Source organism: Lissotriton helveticus, chromosome 9, assembly GCF_964261635.1.
Source record: "Lissotriton helveticus chromosome 9, aLisHel1.1, whole genome shotgun sequence".
NCBI lineage: Eukaryota > Metazoa > Chordata > Amphibia > Caudata > Salamandridae > Lissotriton > Lissotriton helveticus.
The window spans coordinates 1,129,962,335-1,129,984,535 of record NC_136070.1 but is presented as its reverse complement, the minus strand read 5'-3'; the positions used below and the strand labels follow the sequence as shown (position 1 = coordinate 1,129,984,535).

Genomic DNA, 22,201 nt, shown 5'->3' with positions numbered 1-22,201 from the left:
AGTTTTGATGCCAGTTTCAGAATCCCAACCCTTTCTGATCTTGGCTGCATGGCTCCTGAACTCATACATCATGGCCACCTGGACCTTTCTCTGAATTGCATGGATGTGTTCTTGGAGAATCCAAGAGACCATTCACTAGGACTTCCTATTCCTTCAAATGGAACAGAATCCACATTTGGTGTTCTCAGAATAATATCAGTCCTCTCATTTGTCAGGAAGAGGCTGTTCTTCCACACCTTCTCCATTTCACTAAAGCAATATTACAATTCTTCTCAATTGAAGTGCATCTTACAGCAAACACAGCTTATGAGAAATGTCCTTCACAGTTCTTGGAAGGCTTCCTTCTTAATAGGCATTACTTCAGCTCGCAGTTAGCGAGATACAGGCCCTCTGTTCCCATGAACCCTACTGAGTATTTCCAAGCAACTCCCTAATGTAGCCTCGGATTTCCATCTCAATCAGACTATTACTTTACCTACATTCTTTTTTACCCTTCTTGTCCTGCAGACAGGCTTCACCACACTCTCGATGTTAGAAGGGTTTTGAAGTTTTATCTAAATAGGACAAACTCTTTAAGAAAATCAAAGCAACTCTTTGTCAACTGTGGTCCTCTATGGACAGGATATACTAATTCCAAACAATCCTTATCTTTGGTGGGTGATTTCCTGCATAGTTCTGTTATCAAAAAGCAAGCAATACCCTAACTGGTAGACCTAGGGCCCACTCCACCAGAGGTAACTCAGCTTCTGCTGCTTTTCTTAGAAACATCCCAATTGCTGAGATTAGCAAAGCTACAACTTGAACATCAGTTCACACCTTTATGAGACAATTTTGTCTTGATTCGGACACTAAGGCTTATGCTCAAGTGGGGCAAGCATGTCTAAAGAATTTGGTTTGCCTAATTTACTCTTCTCCTTTTTTATCTGTTCCTTCACGGATGTTAGAGTGATAAGCTAAGTAATCAATTCAGTGCTAACGATTACGAATGGAAATCACCTGAGCGAGAAGGAATGGTTTCTGACCTGTAATCCTACATCTCTCTCAGGGGAATCTCCATTCATAATCATTAGCACTGAATTGATTGTCCAGCTTATCATTCTAAGATCCAGCGAAGGAACAGATAAAAAAGGAGAATAGTAAATTAGGCAAAACAAAGTCCTCTGAGAGAGAACTAGGATTACAGGTAAGACACCATTCCTTCTATTCCATTGTTTACTGTACATCTAAGAAAAATATACAACTTGTCAGGGCTATACAACATATGCCTGTAGTGCCATAGTAAACCATCCACTTTCATAGATATTCTGGAGACTTCCAATACATAAAATGTAAGTCTGCTGAATTTCCACAGGGTTAAAATATTAATGTTCAAACGAAATGTCAAAAGCACTTGCACATTTAACGTAATATTCTGTTTTCTGTTGGGAAAGCCAAATACATTTTTATTCTAATGTTATAGTATCTACCTGCAAGAGGTATAGGCCCAGTTTACAATTGGCCATATCAGAAAGTCAGAAATCAGCTTCCATAAGCTAACTCCTATGTTTGAAGCACATTTCTGACTTTTCAATGAGTCATATAGAGTGCCAGAGGTGCTGCAGGATATCTTTGACAATAATATATTTCGTTGATTCCTCCAATGTGTAAACTTCATGAATATAGAATTTGCGCTCAGTGGAAATTCTGCATGTGTAAATTAAACATGTATGTGCATCAAAAACTATAACTTTCTTTTCTTTTTTGCAATGATGTACAAACCCCTTCCCTCACATCCTTCAATGTAATGCTCTCGCCCTCCTCTTCCTTTCAATACAATTATTTCTTTCTCTGGCAAGGACTAATTTACTTTTGTTTCCAGAGTGGAATAATACATTGTAAAGGTAAGGGTACATCCACAAATCTATGGTCTTCAAGAGGCTACCTTTAGATAGTTGGACAACACAAGTATTGAATATAGGTACTAGGTTGACAAAAAAGGAACATTTATTTGTAAGAGCCAGACTAATAACTGGGTTTCATTAGTTAGAAAAGTATCAGTTGCTAACCCCCAGCTATTCATTTTGAATATAGTTTAATAATTTATCTGTCCAGTATTTCTCTTTCATGAACAAAATCTAGTGAAATAACAACTCGACTTTATTTCCCACTTATTTATTACTACAGTGCATTGGGCAAATCCCATGTTAATACCACATTATATTGTAACTGATTTTAGAGAAATCACTGCTTAATGTTCCAGAGATTCCATTCTAGAATCGCTTCACTGAAGAAACCAACTGGAGCTATACTCACAAGGCCTAATACTGTTATTCTATCTCACTGCAGGGATTTAACGTCATGCGGTCTGGATATAGTAAATGATCTTTTCTTTAAGTACTACACATCCAAAAACAGCATAGTCTCTACATGCATGCAGATTTGCTGAGTGTAATACCATGTTACGGGAGGACCGGAGCCTCATGACTAACTTAAGGGTTTGCCTCTTATGAACCCTGGCTCCTCCTCACGTTCAACTGCTGTAATAAATCGCATATTAATCTCTGCATAGTTCTGTGACACAGAAAAAACCTTAGATGTGTTCCAAATTCTTGTAGAAATTTTTTCCCCTAAAAAATTAATAGCAAATCCTCTCTAATCTCCTTTTTGAATACAGCACTGCATGCATGGAATTTGTGTCCTCAAGGAACGTGAAGTGGCAATGACTGATGGAGCATGGGGTACATGGAGTCCCTTTGGAGCATGTTCCAGATCCTGTGGTGGTGGCATAAAAACTGCACTACGAGAATGCAACAGACCTGAGTAAATACTGTCATATTTTGTTATATGTAAAGCATGTTTCTTTCTTTACTGCGGGGCACTCACTGAAGTGGTCTAGGTATATTTCGTCTAATGTTATGGGGTTAGGTAGGTCTGATGTACATAGTTATATTGAATCAATTTAAATCGTGGATTCAAACTCACTTTCCTGACCCCGTAGTGAATTCTTACCCATTCCTGTTAAATGAGGGGATCTCCCACCGCTTCATCCCATCTTGCCTGTACAGAAAGCTCCTCCCTCCATATAAGTGAGAAATGAATTGCCTTCCCTAGGTCATATAAAGCATTACTCACAGTACTTTAGTGGTGGGGGTTCCCTTGGGAGGATGGCCATACCTACCGAGCCACCAAAGCAATCTTTTCGTACTTCAGAAATTGCTCTCTACCTAGTTTAATGGAGGTCTCCGCAGCTTCTTGTGTTATGAATTGGCCATTGTTATTTAGGTCCCCCAACATTAGACAGCCTCCTTCCTTCCATCTCCATATTTTACAGAAGGGTTGTACTACCCATAGAGGCATGTTTGGGGCGTAGGGCGGTGCCTCACCACCTTTCTTATTGTGCTCTTCCATACCTCCGCAACATGCTGTAATATGTAGCGGTAAGTAGAGGGGACCCTCGCGCCGGGCATCAGAGGTTCCAGTAGAGACCCTTCCCCGTGCGTACCTTCAAGAAGCCGTTTTTCACAATTGTCGTGCTTGTCTAACCAATGAATCGCATGCTGAAGCTAAGAGGCCATGTAATAGAATTCCAGACAGGGTACTTCCAAGCCCCCACGCTCCTATACTCTCTGCATTGTTGTCAGGTGGACAGGTTTACGCTTGGCGCCCCACAGAAAGTCGATGAGTAACCCATTCAATATTATAAAAAAAAAGAACTGGGAATTTTATACAATTAATGTTGTAGCACGTAAAGACATCTGGACAAGATGATAATTTTTGTGATAGCGATCCTGCCCGTAAAGAACAAAGGCAATTCTTTCCAGGAATGCACAGAGCTTCGAATACCCGCCACTACCCTCTTATATTGAGCTCCATATACAAGGTGGGTGTGGGTGCCAGTCTAATACCCACATTTTTAGGTTCGATAGTCACCCAGGGGATGCCCCACCCCTGGAAGCTGGTCTCTCGATTGCTTTTCTAATCTCCCCACTGGGACTAGTTTGGATTTCTCAGGATTCGTTCGGAGGACGGATACATCCCCAAACGTCAGTAGCACCCTGAGTGCAATGGGTATTGACTGCGTTGATTGCTGGGTATATACTTTGTCATCAGCATAAAGGGAAAACACATGGTTAGTAGTTCCCAGGTTTATACCCCATGCGCTCAAGCAATCCCTCAGAGGTGCTGCTAAGGGCTTCATTGCTGTTGCAAATATAAGCAGTGTCAAGGGGTGCCCCTGCCGGATGCTTCTCTCCAGCTGGAATGCGTCCGGTACCTACTTGGATGCGAAGAGCCGTATAAAGTAATTACACCCATTTAAGAAACCCCAGTCCCACCCCCATCAGCTGTAGGACGGACCATACATAGGTACAATCCATCCGAATCAAAGTTCTGTTCTATATCGGGCAGTGCTAAGGCATAGTCCTCCTCGGCAAGACTAGGGGAATGCCATACATGCGCCAGGCGACGTAGATAATGAGTGTTGCTTCGTTTTTGTATAAATCCAGCCTGATTTGCGTGGATCAGGTAAGGCTTATGTGGAAGGAGTCTGGCCTCCAAAATCCCACTTAATAATTTCATATCCAAATTTAAAAGCGAAATCGGTCTATATGAACTGAGTAGCTGGGAATCCCTGTCTGGTTTTGGTATCATGATTGCCATTGCCTCACTCATGGATGGCGGGAAAGTCTGTGTCAACATGGGTTCATTATATACCTCTAGGAGACAGCATACCAGTAAGCGTGCAAACTATTGATAAAATACACCCGGAAAACCATTGCTTCCCAGACGTTTGGCTGTTTCTAGACGTCTAATAGCTGCCAATAATTCCTCTTTGGCAATTGAAGCCCCCAGCGCCTTCCCTGAGACTTGATCTAATTGAGGCAACTATATTGAGGCCAATAATTCCTTGATCACATCCTGCGGTGGGGAGAGTCGCTTCCTATAGACATTCACCAAGTGTTTGGCGAGCATGTTAAGGATTGCCTCTTGACTATGCACCAATTCTCAGTTTCTATCCTGGAGCTGTATATAGGCATCGTGGCTGTCTCTCTTTTCACCAACCAGGCTGGCATAGCCCCTGACTTATCCCCTTCCCTATATAAACGTTGCCTATATGCTGTGTAAGTGAACTTTCCCAATCATCTCCAGGACTTTTACAATTCTGTGTGAGCCATACACCACTCCACCATTCTGTGTGGAGACCCGCTTCTAATTTGCCCTACTTCCATTCCTATATACATATATCCTGCTCCAATTGGCGCCTAATCCCATATGTGGTCTGTATGCATACCCCTCTAAGGACCACCTTCATTGTCTCCCACTCGTATGCCCTACTGGAGGCCGACCCCCAGTTTTCCTCAAAGTATCGGGACAGAGCATTTGAAACTGCTGCAGCAAAAGGGGGATACAACAGCGCATCTGCCCAGAGCTTCCACATGGGTATTGCCGGACGTAGTCGCTGTCCCCTGATACTAAGAAGAACGGGCAAATGGTCTGAGAGGTACCTGGGCAAATAAATGATCTCTTACCCCACAGGACTTAATTCCTCTGAAAGGAAACAATAGTCCAATCGGCGAAACGTATTGGACACCGCGGTATGACAAGAGAACGTCCTCTGTCCAGGGTATCTCTCGCTCAAAGTATTACTCAGTTGCATACCCGGGAGAATGGCTTTCAGGGTCTCTGTCATGCAGGTTTTGTGTTCATTTGGGGTGGCTCACGGTCTAACGTTCCGTCGAGAACACAGTTAACATCTCCCATCATTATTACTGCTGTACCGAACTATGGAGTCACTGCCATCATGACAGTGGGGAAAAATGTGGGAGAGTCTGCATTGGGGGCTTATACATTAATAAAGTATAATTCCCGACCCTCCAGCATACCGTGTAGGATCACATAATTTCCCTCTGGGTCCGTCATACGATGTAAGTGTTGAAAGGGCACCCCTGGTGCCATTCAAAAGAATGTTCCCTGTGTGAAGCCCAAATAGGAGATTGCGTATAATTGCTCCCTCCATCTCCTAGAAGGTAGTGAGTCCCACCACAAGTGTGTTTCTTGCAGACATGCAATTGACTCTCTATATCGTTTTAAATAGGCAAATACTCGTCTACGTTTTTCGAATACTGACAATTCCCTCACCTTCCAGGTGTGCAAGTTCATCATGATGGAAGCCATGACAACCAGCCCATATGCGATGCTTTTTGTCCCCCTTGCTCATCCGCCATCTCTACCATCCCCCTGACAGGTGCATCCTGGGATGCATTCATGACATCCGGACACGGAAGCATTTTAAACATTCCCAACCAGTACATTACACAAATATCTTTGGTAATTCCCTTTTTCTCCCGCCCCTTGTGCAGTATTGCTGGTCCCGCCCCATCTCCCAAAAACCCCTCCGACTGTACAACATAAGAGTCCAATGCACCAAAGTCCACTTTTTTTTTGCATTTGTTAAACCCCATATTTTGGTGCATATTGTCCCATTCCCCAGTCATTAGTGCCATGCAAGTGGACGAGCAACCGACAGGTTGCGAGATCAAAACCTCCATCTCTCCGCTCGTATCTCAACCTCTGACGGGGGCGCAGGGCCCCCCGTTGGCAGCAGATCATTTCACATAGTAGATACTTCCCCCACACATACATCAATTATGGGCATAATACAGTTTTACACTTATCTTGATCACTCAGGCTTGGTTGTGCTCCACTGTTGTCAACGCGCAATGTCCTTTGATATATTGCAAGCAATTCAAGAAGATCACGACTACATTCTGCACTACATATTCGAAGAATGGGGCTGTCCGGAATTAGACCTTTTTGCTGATGCACTCACTAAGAAATGCCCAAACTTCGCCTCCAGGTAACATCAACCTGGATCCTTGGGGAATGAACTTTTAATAAACTAGTTAGGGGAATTTTGCCATGCTGTTCCTCTTAGCCCTTTGATTCTAAAGTAGGTGATCAAACTTCAACATTCCAAGACAAGAATGATCTTAATAGCTGCAGAGTGACCCCTGCAGTGGTGGTTCACAGATCTTCACACATCAGAGAGACCACACAGGAAATTGCAGTGCAGACCAGATCTTCTCTACAAATTTGAGGGTTAGATCCTACACCCCAACCTACCATTGTTGAACTTAACAGCTTGTCTCCTGAATTCTTACAATAAGGACATTTTAAATCTTCCACAAGATTCCATGAGTGGCGAAGAGACCATCCACTAGAACATCATATTTTGGCAAGTGGAAATGATTTTGCATTTGTTGCATTCAGAATAGCCATAACCCTGTTTCCTGCCAAGAGGAGGCAGTTATTCCTTACCTTCTTCATTTGGCAAAATCTGGCCTCTCATTTTCTTCCACAAGGGTTTATCTTGCAGCTGTGACAGCAAATAGGAAGCCTCCTTCACAAACCTCTTTATTTAAATACCGGTAGTAAAGGATTTCTTAGAACGGATTAAAAATGTTTTTCCTCCTATTATATTTACTTCCCCTCCATAGGATCTAAATATAGTCCTTTCAAAATTAGTGGAACCTGCAGCTACTATACAGCATTTATCATGGACAGCCTTTTTACCAGCTATAACTTCGTTCGCAGGATTAGTGAATTTAAGCGTTATGGGCAATAGAGCCTTATACTTTATTTCATGGAAATAGGGTTGTAATGAGAACTCATCTCTAGTTCCTTCAAAAATTAGCATCAGATTTTCATATCAGACAATTTCTTTGCAAACTTTATGCCCAAACCCCTCTAATCTAGCAGAAAAGACCCTACATTTGGATGTGATTAGGGTATTAAAATTCTTTTTGGATAAAACAAAAGAATTTAGGCAATCTAACCACCTTTTTGTGAACTATGATCCTCTTAGAACTGGTTTTTATGTCTCGCCTATGCAGTGCGCATGCGCTGCATAGGAAAAAGACCTTTAGCAATCTATTCCGTTTTGCTGCCAAAAACGTGCATGCATTGCATTGCTTTCAATGGCAATGCGTGCACGTTTGGCGATTCCCTTGCGGGAGCGAGCTTTCAAACCATCGGTTGATTACAAACAGATGGTTCCTGCTCGCTTCCACAAGGGAAACTGGTGCAGGCCCCCTCCTCTCTCCCCCCTCCCCCTGCTGCGGTCTCTCTATCCTCGTCTTTTTTTTTTTCCTTCAGCGCGAGGCGCGCGCCCTTGTTTTTGTTGAAGGGGGAGGAGGGAGAACATTAGCGTATTTTTTTTGTCTAAAATAAGAAATAAGTGCAGCAAATATATTATTGGACGGGACATCTGTTATTACAACTGAGAACGGACAAAAATAAGTAGTAATATCAAGTTCCCGGAGTCTGTGATATTTATTCATCACGTTACAGTGTTGGGAACATGACCTCTGCTAATGACGGTAACCGCACTTCAATTTAATGCAATATTTCCGAGCTTGGCATCTGCGCCCCCGTGGCTCGTGAGGATCATACTGAAGTATCTTTGCTTTGACGTGAGCATATGTGTGTCCGGAAGCCTGTGCAAACTCAGCTTGAGGTTTTACTTCTCACCTTTTCACATGCAATTCACTGGGCTGCCTATATGCATGTGCTCCTTGAATGTGGTCTCAGCATCACTGTGACGGCTATTAACTACTGCTTACGTAATTAGCAAACCTATATGAAACTGAAGCAGCACACATCCACAATCACTGGAATTGCTTGCAGTCTCTTGTGGGACATCCGTGGACGCTTATTGTAAGAAATATACGTCACGTTTATCCCCCTCGTGACCCTGTTTTTTTCCTCAAAGGGTGGGGTGAGGCTTCTACTAGTGTAGCTCACTGTTACACTCTGGAATATGTTGATTCTATCAGGGAACACAATAATGATTGTTCCCCGGTGGCCTTGCCGAGTACACTAATAAAATGACTCCCTTTCCTTGTCACAAATTCACTGACTCGTATATTCCATTCCTTATAACTTCTATATGACTTCTAATCGAAAGGTAAAACCTTTATCACCAATTAACATGTAAATATTGTCACTAAACACCGATCACTGTATTATGTAAAAGAAAAGTCAGATTTTTAAACATTTGTTCATATATAAAATGTATACCATAATGTATATAGTGATGAGTTGTGCTGAATGGAAAAAGAGAAAAAAGTTCTTACATACATCAAATTCCCTAATACATGTCTTACATCTGTAAACATCTGTTTCGCAGCAAACTGACTTCAGGCTTGTGGTCCCACTTCTCAGTTATGCTGAGCATGTGGCTAGCCCAGTCCCTCATTACAGAAACATTAATTTAAAGATCTTATACAGTAATTCATGAACTTATATTTCTGCATACCTATTCTTTTAGTTAAGTGCTCCACTCTGAAGGTAGTCATTAACTTTCCAAAGTGTAGCAGGGTAGACTCAAGTTTTGTTTCGTGTTATTAATCCTAAAATGGAAGATGGTATCCCTGCTCTTATTTGTGCATCTTAGTACTATCACTTTAATATAACGTTCCGATTATTTTTTTCAAAACGCCTCCCCAAGCCCAAAATGCACTATAACTAGAATTAAAACTTAAAACTTTTTTTTTCAGATCCTCAGCCTACAAGGAACTGGTGTATATGGGTTCTGTTGTGTACCATGGTTCTAAATCTAGTTGGTGCCTTCTGTGTTGGTTCACAGCCTAGTGAACAGTTGCTTAGTGTGGTTTGCACACAGACAATTAGAGCAATCAAGCCAACAGTCATCTATTTTCACACTTTACATATTTCCGTCTTCATCTAGGAAAAAAAAGGCTTCAGTGTGCAGTTTGATATGTGGTGATGGTGCTCACTGAAAGAAAAAAAGGCTTCAGTGTTCAGTTTGATATGTGGTGATGGTGCTTGTTGTTTGGAAACTACATGTATGTGTTAATCCATAAAGTTTGCTGTATTCAAAGTTATTCTGTGTTTTTACCTTGATTAATGTGGAAACAAAGCTGCTCTGTAGGCAATTTGAATGTATATGGGTGATAAGAAAAAATAGGTTTCTAACCATGGGGGACGATGGTTCAGTTTTACTGCTTGCGAGGAGTAAACATTTGTTACCTGCACATTCCTTGTTATCCTTCACCAGTTCTTTAAGTCTTGAGTCCCAGACTGTAAATTGTAGGCATACCTTTCTCCACTAATGGCTCATATAAAGATATAAGTAGAATTCAAACACATGGTGCTAAAGTTCTGAGCTTTGTGGCAGTCTGCTGCTAAACAAACATTTTGACACTAAATCCAGTATAGGATTCCAGTATGTGATCTAGGATTTCGTGCAGTTTTTAGTCTCAATATATAGATCTACCATATTCAGGATAGTAGACAGAAGTAGTGTCCTGTTTTTAGGTCGAGCCTGGGCAGCACTTGCGCTGTTATGCGGTGCATTCTGTATTGGAGTATGAACTTAAAGGCCCGTCCGCACTCTGCCCATATTTGTCATTGGCTTATGTCATTGTCCTTCGTAAAAGCTGGCTTCTGATTTGTTAATGGGCTTGTTTGTGCCTCCTTAGTACCGCCTTGTCTTCATTTGTAACCTTCATGAGGACTGCCCTTTTACTTCGATTGTTACACAGTACGTCTGTAAGCACTATTTTCTTTAATACGTTTCTCTTACTACATGCACGACGTGCTTTGCTGCAACATTCAGTGCGCCATTCGCGTTATCACTTTCCAAGCAACCCGGGATAATGGCGGCCGCTACTTAGAAGTGAAATAGGTCTCGCATTTACAAGAGTTTGATCTATTTATTGGCACTGTAAATGATAATGCCTTTTTATTTGTGTTAATTACTAAAACAGATACATAGAAGGCATTGTCATTTACAATGCCAATAGTTTAACCTCTCACAAATGTGAGACCTATTGCATTGCAAATGATTGTTCTACTTCTAAACAATTGAGTTCTAGATCACTGGCAAACCTAAGGCATATTCAACTAGAGGAAAAATAGCGACAATGGTTCTGTTAAGAAATATTCCTATTTCAGAAATATGTAAATCTGCTATACAGAGAGCAATACATACCCTTGCTAGACATTATTGCCTGGATTCAGATTCAAAAGCTGATGCACAAGTAGGTCAGGTATCCTTAAAGAATCTATGTGCATAATACGTGAAATCTTCTCTATTTCGTCTTGTTGTCCATCAAAACATTGTGGTGGGATGAGCTTGCTAATCTATTCTGTGCTTATGACTATTGATGAGGATTTCCCTGAAAGAGAAGGTTAAGTTTCTTAGGTGTAATCCTGGTTCTCTTCCAAGGGAATCCTCATCAAAGTGATAAGCAACCCTCCCACCTTTCCGGACAACAATTAAATACAGATGTTTGAGATTTTGTGCCAATTCCTTTATGTAGTAAAAAAATAACTGACCTAATTGTCACCCCTGATGCATGATAGGACACTAGAGTAAGGGTGAGCCCTTAAAGGTACAGTGTCAGTTTACTGATCTGGCCACAATGCCAAGGTTTTAAAATGGGCCTTCATTTCTTTTGGTTTATTCTATTTTAAAAGAGAGGTTTGTGACAGTTATTTCTTTTTTCCTTTTTATATCTGTTTTTTTAAATAATTTCAAAATGAACCAAATATTGTGTGTGTGTATGTATATATATATATATATATATATATATATATATATATATATATATATATATATATATATATATATATATATATTCAAGCTCCCCCGTTTGCACCCACTTCGCGCACTCAGGGACGGGTGCTTCCGCGGACGGTGCCTTCCGCAATAAATTACAGCTCTCACTTGTCTCGTTTTTTGAAGAAAAGAGGAAGCACTCCCAGGAGCGGGTTCAAAGTTTTATTACAAAACCCACAGCGACCAGACGTGTTTCGGCGTGTTGCCTTTATCGATAAAGGCAACACGCCGAAACGCATCTGGTCGCTGTGGGTTTTGTAATAAAACTTTGAACCCGCTCCTGGGAGTGCTTCCTCTTTTCTTCGAAAAACGAGACAAGTGAGAGCTGTAATATATGTATATATATATATATATATATATATATATATATATATATATATATATATATATATATATACTCGCTCTGTTTCTCCACCTTCTAGCAACCTCAGTACTCTTCTTTCACGGGTGCAAGTAACATGGAGGTGGATCCATGTAAAATATCAAGGCTCCTGTCTTTCAGTTAGACAAACAGCACTCACGGTGTACTTTAAAAGATTTTATTGCGAGGACGAGTTTCGGCGTATCTGCCTTCTTCCAACTCGCTTTAACAACTGGCAGCAACTTAGTGTCAGTACTTTTAAAATCACAACTTCGTTCCCATTGGGCGCAGCAGGTAAGATGAGGAAGGGGATTGGTTAATCCCATGTCAATGTCTTTTCGGGAAATGGTGGTATGCTTTCGGAGTTTTATCGATATTATCCAGCCTTGATGGCTTCATAAAGCATTGCATGTTGTTCCGCATAATAGGCACTCCCAAATATTTGCGTTCTCCCCTTGTCTGCCACTAATGTCCTGAGTACCTCCACTTGTTGTTCAAATCACTACCTGGTAGTCCCCTCGTCGAACCATACTGCTACATTGCTGTCGGCGCTGGAGCCGGCGAATTTCTGTATCTCCACAAGTCTGTATGACTGGCGAGTATATTGGTGCTGCTACCACGGAATACAGCATGGTGGTGTATAACATACTCGCTCCGTTTCTCCACCATCTGACAACCTCAGCACTCTTAACATGGGGGTGGATCCATGTAAAATATCAAGGCTCCTGTCTTTCAGTTAGACAAATAGCACTCACGGGGTACTTTTAAAAGATTTTATTGCGAGGACACGTTTCGGTGTATCTACCTTCTTCCAGCTTGCTTTAACAACTGGCAGAAACTTTGTGTCAGTGCTTTTAAAATCACAACTCCGTTCCTATCGGGCGCAGCAGGTAAGAGGAGGAAGGGGATTGGTCAATCCCATGTCAATGTCTTTTTACCTCCGTGCTTTTCGGGAAATGGTGAAACGCGTCCTCGCAAGAAAATATATATATAAAATTCACTGAAAAAAATAAGTTTCAGACATGATATAGTTAGGAATTAGCATTTAAAAAACCTTAGAAATTCACAGAAAAAACCATAGGTTTTAGGGGTATTATAGTTAGATGGACATTTCACTCGTACAAAACCATTGAAATTCCTCCGTTATAGTTAGTTGTACTAACTATAACTTGCGCGCCCACAATCCACTGCTGATGATGTCATATATTGCATCATTCATGACATGGTCAGTGACATCACTGATGACATCACTGATGACATCTCAAATGATATCACTGATGACATCATCCAGTGAATGTGGTTTGCTTTCATATTTAAATAAGTATTATATATATAGGAATCTGCATTGAAGACTGAGTGGATGTATAAGTGTCTGGTTGGAGCATTTAGTACCACTGTGATTGACTGTCTAAGTGACTAATTTAAAGTGTCTTACTAAATATATCGGATAGTGATTTACCTGTGTGAATATCTGTATCACTCTGTCTCTTTTTGTGTAAACTACTGCATAAGTTGGTTACTAGCTAGGTGAAACTCTATATTAGTTTTTAATTAGTTAAGTGAGTATTTGTATAAGAGAGTGAATGTGTGTGGTTGGGTGGGAGGTGTGTTACCGTCCAAATATGTGCAAATAGTTGATTTAGTAGGTATATGAGGTTAAGACTGCACGTGGAAACAGTTGTTTGGGTGAGTGAATCTCTTTATGAGTGTGTTGATGAGTAAATATATTTCTCAATGATACATGTCCAACAAAGTAGAAATATAAAAAGCAGTGTATGTGACAGTTGTTGTATATAAATAAATATACATAAGACTCAGTGATTGTCTGAGTGACTTTATGGAAAACTGTATACTTGTAATAGTGATTTTATAACACACTAAGTATGAGTTACTATCTATATGAATAAATAAAGTGGTGTTTGTATAAGTGGGTAGCTGAGTAAATGTAAGTATGAACAATTGTTTGCATAAGTGGAGTAGGCTGACGGCATAAGTGAATAGGATGTGTGCTGCTGTTTAACGTTGATATAGGTGTATAAGTATATTTAATAGTGTTCTATTTATCTTTCTCAACACGTATGAGTGAATCTATAGGTAAGTGTTTAGATATGTGTGTAGATCTACAAATCACTGAGTGGGTTTTTAAAAACTTGTATTGGTGTGTCAATGGTTTAAACATGGTACTCTATATTTTATAGTGAGTGATGAAAGGTTATACTAGTGTATGATGAGGTGTATCAGATTGTCGCGCGAATGATGTCATCAGTGATGTCATTTGAGATGTCATCAGTGATGTCATCAGTGATGTCACTGACCATGTCGTGAATGATGTAATAAGTGACATCATCAGCAGTGGATTGCGGGCGCGCGACCTATAGTTAGTACAACTAACTATAACGGAGGAATTTCAATGGTTTTGTACGAGTGAAATATCCAGCTAACTATAACACCACTAAAACTTATGGTTTTTTCTGTGAATTTGAAAGGTTTTTTAAATGCTAAATTCTAACTATAACATGTCTGAAAGCTATGGTTTTTTCAATGAATTTCAAAGATTTTGTAAATGACAATTTTTAAATATATTAATTGTTATATTTAGCTTTTTGATACTGATTTTCTACATTTTTATAATTGTTTTTTTTACATATTTTATTTTTTAAATTATATTACATATTTTTAATGTAAATAAAAAAATGTTTTTAAAAATATTGAAACTCTAATATTTTTCTTTTTTCTTTTATATTTTTAAAAATATATTTATAATATTTTCTTTATTGTTTTCCCAAAAAGTTTTAGTCGCGCACCCAAAGCGCATCTTTCTCGATCGCTGCGCGGAACATAGCTGCCATTTTAGGATTGTTGTGTAGGATCTGCGTAGGGTGTGCGATGGGTGCTTATTTTCCTGCGCGATTGCTGTTCAACCGGTATGCGACTCCAAGCGCATACGCGACATAGACGTCATATACGGGTTGGACGGGTGGGTCCACGACTCCCGCGAACATTTTTAATGTCTAAAAAGATAGATATATATGTATTTAATATAAATATTAAGGCAAGACATTATTTGAGCTAATCATTAAAATAATATTGTTTTAATTTTAATAAACCTATATTACTTTTAAATACAATTTCGCAAAGTCGTGTTTGGTGCGTGCTGCCTGTGCGCACGGTGCGCGGACCCCATGTGACCTGAAAAAAAGAGATTTGATTGGTTCATGACACTTCTATTCTAACTATTGAAGGGCCCCACCCATTTCAATCATTCTTCTTAGACCTTTGGAGGAACAACTCTCTACTAAGAAGAACCTTTTTTTAGAAATTGCACACCTGCTATTCTTTTGCCTTTGAAAACAATGGCTTCAGGACAGAAGCCACCATCTCAATCTGAGCACTCTTCGGATGTAGAATTTGTTCAAGAACCTCCCCAACCCGAACAATACACCTCAGTGGTGTGGAAGTTTTTTTCCATAACGGACAGACAAAAGAAAGTGAATGCAGTCAAAGTCACTTGCAAGATCTGCAAAAGGGTGCTGTCAAGAGGTGACCCCACAAAAAAATACTCTTCCGGGACAGCAAGTATGCTGAAACATCTTAAGACGCAGCACCCTGTGAACTTGGTGAGGGAGGAATGCAGAAGACTCAGAGAAAACCCTCCAGCTGCTTTTCCAAGCACCTCTGCTACTGCTTCGTCCACACAACATCTGGACATACGTCCACAGTTTGGGCACATTAAAATGCACTGTATTAAGTGCAACAGTTTGCTCTGTTACGGGGAGCAGTCTGTGGACTTGGTTTGCAGAGCACAAGAGAACTATCGGTGCTAGAGGTTTTTTTTGTTTTTTTCCCTGAAGTTCCTTGTTTTTTTCCTCCAGTTGTCTTTTTTTTCCTTTTGAAAAAAAAAACAAAAATTGTTAAGAAAACCATAAAAGAAATATAAAACCAAAAAAAAAGTTATTTTCAGAACTAACTTCTCGGGTTAAAAAAAGAGCTATATTTGTATGATAGTGTGTGAAAGTTTAGACAAATGTATGTGTAGTGCATAATAGACTGAAAGAATACATTAGTAGTGTATGGTGAATGTATAAGTGCAGAACTATAAGGAAGTGCTGCAGCATGACACTGTAAGCTCTTTTGCTGCAGTGTGCTGTAGTACTTCCGAAGCACAGGGATGCAACATAGGTACATAAATATGTTGCAAGTCCATGCTTCCCTCTGCACTGCTGCTTAAACTGCAGCAATGTGGTGGCACAGGCACCCTTGCACCATGGTGCAAGGATATCTGTGTCATGTTGAGTTTGTTTTTGTGCAGGCATTTTTCTCCTTCAATGTATGCTGTGCAATGAAGCATATACTGAAAGAGAAAAAATTAGGAGAAATGAAAACAATTCTCCTTGTTGTGCCTAACTACACCAATTGGAGGATGGTGCAGCATTCACACACATGTCCAGATTTATGATTTATGATAAATCTGGAGATGTTTCTTGTTCTATGAATGTTCTGTGCAAACACGCACAGCAACATCTATAGAACGCCCTTTCAACGCAAAGTGGTGTGTATGATGAAGGGGTATTTACATGGAGAACAAACGGTACACAGAGTACCTTTTCCTCTCTTTGTAAATATGAAAGAGTGTCTTCCTCTATAACTATTTTACAAAAAGTGACATATTGTTGACACAGGATACTTCTAAATTTGCCCCATAAATGCTTAGGTATTACCAGACTGCTACAAAAAGAACATATTGCTTGTTAATTGTATAAACAATTACATGAGAGTGACATGAGGTAAGCACAGTTATGTCTCCAAAAATGCTCAAAGAAGAATGATTGAAATGATTGCGGTCCTTCAATAGATACAATGGGAAATATTATGAACCAATCAAATATTTTTGTTTCAGGTCACACGATATCCTAGGACAGGGAGATTCCAAAACTACATAGGTATAAACTGGGTGTTTTGAAGACTGTATTAATACTTTGTAGCTTCTTTCAGATCTGCTTGCATGGTATAGAAAGAAATGTACTTGTATTAGGGTTAATGGCTAGGCTAATCCTTAACTATATGAGTAATAAGTAGAGTAATATCAGAAGGTGGGCAATGTGATGGACTGCCCGATGTGAAAGGCCGTAACCACCTTGGGCAGGAAGGAAGGACGAGTCCTCAGAACAACTTTGTCCGAAAGGACAGAGAGGAAAGGAGGCTTAGAAGAAAGAGCCTGGAGCTCACTCACTCTTCTGGCAGAGGTGATGGCAACCAGGAAAGCAGTTTTAAGAGTCAGAAGACGGAGAGGGCAATTATGAAGTGGCTCAAAGGGAGTGCACATCAGCTATGTAAGTACCAAGTTCAAGTCCCACTGAGGCATCACGAAAGGAACAGGAGGAAACGTGTGTGAAGCCTTTCAAGAACCTATTTACAACAGGGGACTTGAAAAAAGAAGGCTGATCAGGAAGCCTTACGAAGGCTGAAATGGCCGAGAGATAGCCTTTGATAGTGCCTAGAGCAGAGCCCTGCTGGGCAAGAGAAAGAAGAAAGAGGAGAACCTCTGAAAGATGGGCAGAAAGTGGATCCACAGCCTTTGCTGTGCACCATGCCACAAATTTGTTCCACCTGCAAGCGTATACCATTTTTTCAGATGCCTGGGGATATTCTAAGATAAGAAATCTAACACTAACTAATGTTACTTACAGATATATCGTTACCGAAGGTAAGTAACTTGTGCTTTTGGCAAAGTGATAGGACATGTTTATAGAGTTGTGAAGGGAAGGGATGGGGCCTGATGTAACATGTGCAAAAACACTCTGTGACATGTTTTAAGTTAAGGAATTTAGTCTCTTTTAATTTTGAAAGTCCCTGGACCCTAGTAGCCCACCATGTCTCTCTATTGAACACTATACAGCTGCGTTGCAGAGAGGTGCTATGAAGCCATGTCACATTTTATACCTCTTTGCAATGCAACTGTCTGGCACTTTCTGCACATATCTGGTGGGTTAGTTGGCCCCCAGGGACACTCAGTATTAATGTTAACTTTATCCTGTAACTTAAAACACCCACAGAGCATCTTTCCACACATATCTACTCCATATTCACCAGTTTGCAGACACAGCCCATTGTGCATCTTAATACTTAGTTAATCTTACCTTAACAGTAATAGATATAAAAAACGCTAAAAAAAAATCAGTTGTTTTTTATAATTTTAATTTGTAAACATTTCATATTTTAGAATTAGGATCTGTGAAAGAGAAGAAAAAATACAGTTATAATATATAATATATGTTTTACAATACAGCATAATTTTAACATTTTATAAATTATTTTCTTTGCCTTTTTTGCTGTTCTCGGAATATATTGAATTTCACTAGAAACAGTGATTTCAATCGTACTCATCACATAACAGCGGGCAAAAAAAAACAATGCTTCTCTCACAATGGTTGCCCAAATGCACACAGACTCACAGTGTGATTCTAGACAAGAAACACTATCCCTTAGACTTTTCCAACACACATTTACTACTCTGGAAGAGGTAGGGTGGCTGCACACATTCCACATATTTTAGTACTGCAGTTTAGTGTGGAAGCCTGACTCATTTTGCAAATACATAAGCAATGACTGGTTTCTACTTCTACCAAAACTTGTAACAGGATATGTTTTTAAGCTTTTATGTCTGCAAAGACATGAACTACCCAAATGCTTCTCTGACAATGGTTGCTCAAGTGCAGACAGACTCACAATGTGATTCTAGACAATCAAGACTACTCCAAGCGCTTTAGCAGGAGAAATACATTACTCTTATTAAAAACAAAGGCATCACATACAACCTCTCACAAATTAATAACTCACCTTTCAAATTGATTTGTAGATTAAGAAGTATGTCAGTCACACACCAGATTTTCTTATTCAGAATCTCTGTACTGTACTGCTTTTAAAAAAAAAACAAAAAATGGCAAACTTTCCCTCTCATTCTTTACACATATACATGTAAATATCAAATCACATTCCTCCCCACATTAATTCAAAAGCTAACACACATTTCTATTGGTTACACATTTCAACCCTTTCCAATTGACATAAGTTTGAACCCTACCCCCAATCTGCTTAATGCCTGTTACCATAGTAACAGTTCATGGAACACTGAACTGAGCACACAGGTCACATGTTCAGCACACAATGTTGCTAATACAAACAGCAAGTGTGCTTGACTTTTCAAAATATCACCTTATCCTATGTAATGTTCTTTTCAAACAGTTTTTTTAACCAATAAGAAACATGCTTTTAAAAAACAGAAACATGCACCCTACTTTTCAGTCTAGAATGTTCTCAAACAGCCAATCATTTCTTTTCTTTTTTCAAAACTGCATCTTATCCACCATTTTAGAAAAGTCTTAGTTTTCAAATTGCCATTTCACATACAGACACCTTCTGAGTGCATCCAGACCTCCCTTCAAGATGCTTAGAGTGTGGATTGTGGGACACAGATATATTTTCTGGAGCCAAAGGTATGCAGAAAACAGAGGCATTGACAAACACCTAGCTTTGCCAAATGTAGACATTAAATGGATTGTAAAGAGAGGGTTAAAGTGGCACGAATTGATGCCATTGGTTAAGTCCTTTTTGCATCTCCAACACCCTGACCTCATAATTGTGCACTGTGGTGGCAATGACCTAGGCACTTTAACTGGGGTAGGTCAGGAAATGCTTATGAAGGACAGATTTGGAGAATTGATGTCACTTTTCCCCCCAAACTGCCTTTGTCTATTCTAACATATGCCAAAGGCAGAAATGGTACTGGTCCAATCAATTTTGTCCACAGATTGTGAAAGCTAGGAAACATGTCAATAACGCTGTTTCTGCTTATCTCCGAGATTATAGGATGGGCTCCATTTACCACAACAATCTGCGTTTCAATATGGATGGCATCTATAGGAGAGATGGTGTACATTTTACAGATGAAAGTATCAGAGTCTTCCTCCTCAACTTTAGACTCTGCATAGGTACTTACTTATAGGTACCAAAATCTCTCAATAAATACAACGGCTCTTTTTAGAGCCACCCAAGATCTAAACACATAAGCTTGATGTATATCTGAAAAATATTACTTTTTTTTTCCTTGCAGTCGTGCACCCAACGCACTGGAGTTGTGCAACCTACACGTTAGGAGTCGTGCACCCAACGCGTGCACACCAGGGGGCCGCGCTGACCGCCGCACTGGGTACGCGACTCCTAATTTTACTGTAAAAAATAAAATAGCACCTATCACCAATTTCTAATCTCCCCAGGGACCCCATCCCCCGGGGCCTTTATACAACGTTGGGGACTGTGGGGGGAGCCCCACTGCCCCCACGGTACCAGCCAGCTCCCCACGTCCTTCAGGAGCCGGCATTGCTTTTCCACACAGGGAGCTGATAAAATGCATCTCCCCATGTTGAAAAGCAATATGGTTTGCATTTTGAAAGAGAGAGCAGGTTTTCCTGCTCTCTCTTTCAAAAACCCAAACCAAGTTTGCTATGACAGGGCGGGACCTCAGCTCCCGCCCTGCCATAGCAAACAGCAGTGTCCCGGGTGTGGGCACCCCGAGACACTGCAGGAGCTGGCCCTGGGAGGTGGGGGGCCCCAGGGCCCTCAAACGCTCCAGGAGGGGGCAGTGTGGCCCCCTCCCACAACATACCAAGCCCTGGGGGGTGGTGGTCCCCAGGGCTTGGGGGGGCCTTTGAGCCCACCCACCCATTTTTTGAAAGCCCGCGGGGGTAGTGGTCCCTGGGTCTGGGTGGCCCCTCTGGGCCCCCTCATAAAATTGATTTTTTTTTGCCCCCGGGATTCGGCCCCACCGGGGGCTAATTATTAAAGAAGCGCTTCTTTTTTGTGGTTGGGGCTGGCCTTTGAGCCCCCCCACCCATTTATATTGTAGCCCTGGGGGTGGCGGTCCCTGGGTCTGGGGGCCCCCTCATAAAATTAATTTTTTTTTGCCCTCGGAATTCACCCCCACCGGGGGCTAATTATTAAAGAAGCGCTTCATTTTTTTTTTTTTTTACGCCAGGATCCCCGCACCATGCGTGTATTTTGCAGGGTTTTTTTTTAAAAACCAAAACTTTTTTTTGGGCCCTGGGGGTCCTTGTGGGACCCCCTAAGCAGGTCTAGAGGGTCAGGGTATTTCTACTCTGCCCCCTTTATATGTTTTGCACACTTGTTCCACTGATTTCTTCAGCCTCGCTTCTCCCGAGGCACAACATGGCTGCCAACACTTCCTGGTTTGGAGTGTTGACAGACAGTTGACAGCCAATTAGCATGCAGCTCGTGATCGGAAGGATGCGCTCAGGGTGCGCTGATCCACCATGGCCATAGGTATATATGTGATTTTACTTTTGATTTTCTCAGCAACTACTGAACGGAGTTACACCATTTAACCAAAATGCACGACTCTGAACCAAGGGCTACCTCTTTGCCAAATTTGGTGTAATTCCATTCAGCAGTTCGGGCTGTAGCTGCGATTAAAGGTTCCAATGGGAAATTGCATGGGGAAAACACACTTTGGGACCCCCCTTTTTTCTCGGCCCGGCTTGACAAATCACCCCGAGACTTTCAAGATAGGAGCGGACCGGAGCGCCCCAACAGTTTTGAAAATTTCGCGAAGATTCGTCAACCAGCGCCAAAGTTATTCCAAATAGAATGTTGCGGATTTCCTATGGATAATAGGTCCTAACTATAACTACCTACTGGCGACCGCCAGTAGGTTATATATATGCACTGTGGGATTTGTATTTCAACGTGCAGCCATGTGATCCTAGAACTCTTAAAAAGCAGGCACAAGCGCACCTCGCAATTAAATCGTCTAACCTTCCACCTGTGAGTAAGGCCAATTGCGGCTGAAACGTTGGGTAACAGGAAGGATGTCGTGCTGCAGGAGGATAATGAATAAAAGCGTAAGTGCCAGTACTGGGCCTCATTTCTTTTGTTACACTTGCTGGTGTTTGGATGGGCTGCTTCGTGTCCATCACTTAAATGAGGCTGCCCTGAAGGGACATTTCAGCACAGGGACTGGGATCTGCGTCCGTATATACCTAAATTAGAATTTCTTTCAATATCTCAAAAACTTCTGAATGGATTTACACCAATTCACAAAAGATCGCTTTCAGAACCAACAGCGACCTTTCTGCCAAATTTGGTGTAATTCCATTTAGCAGTTCGGTCTGTAGTCTTGGCTAAAATATCTATGGGAATTTGCA

General features: G+C 40.9%; 1 protein-coding gene across 1 annotated transcript in view; it reads left to right on the top strand.

Annotated features, from left to right (window-relative positions):
- Window positions 1-22,201, top strand: part of ADAMTS9 (ADAM metallopeptidase with thrombospondin type 1 motif 9) — a 934,075-nt gene that overhangs the window by 354,736 nt on the left and 557,138 nt on the right. The window contains 1 exon segment of the mRNA XM_078661546.1: window positions 2,654-2,799. Within this exon segment, the coding sequence (XP_078517672.1) occupies window positions 2,654-2,799 (146 nt within the window).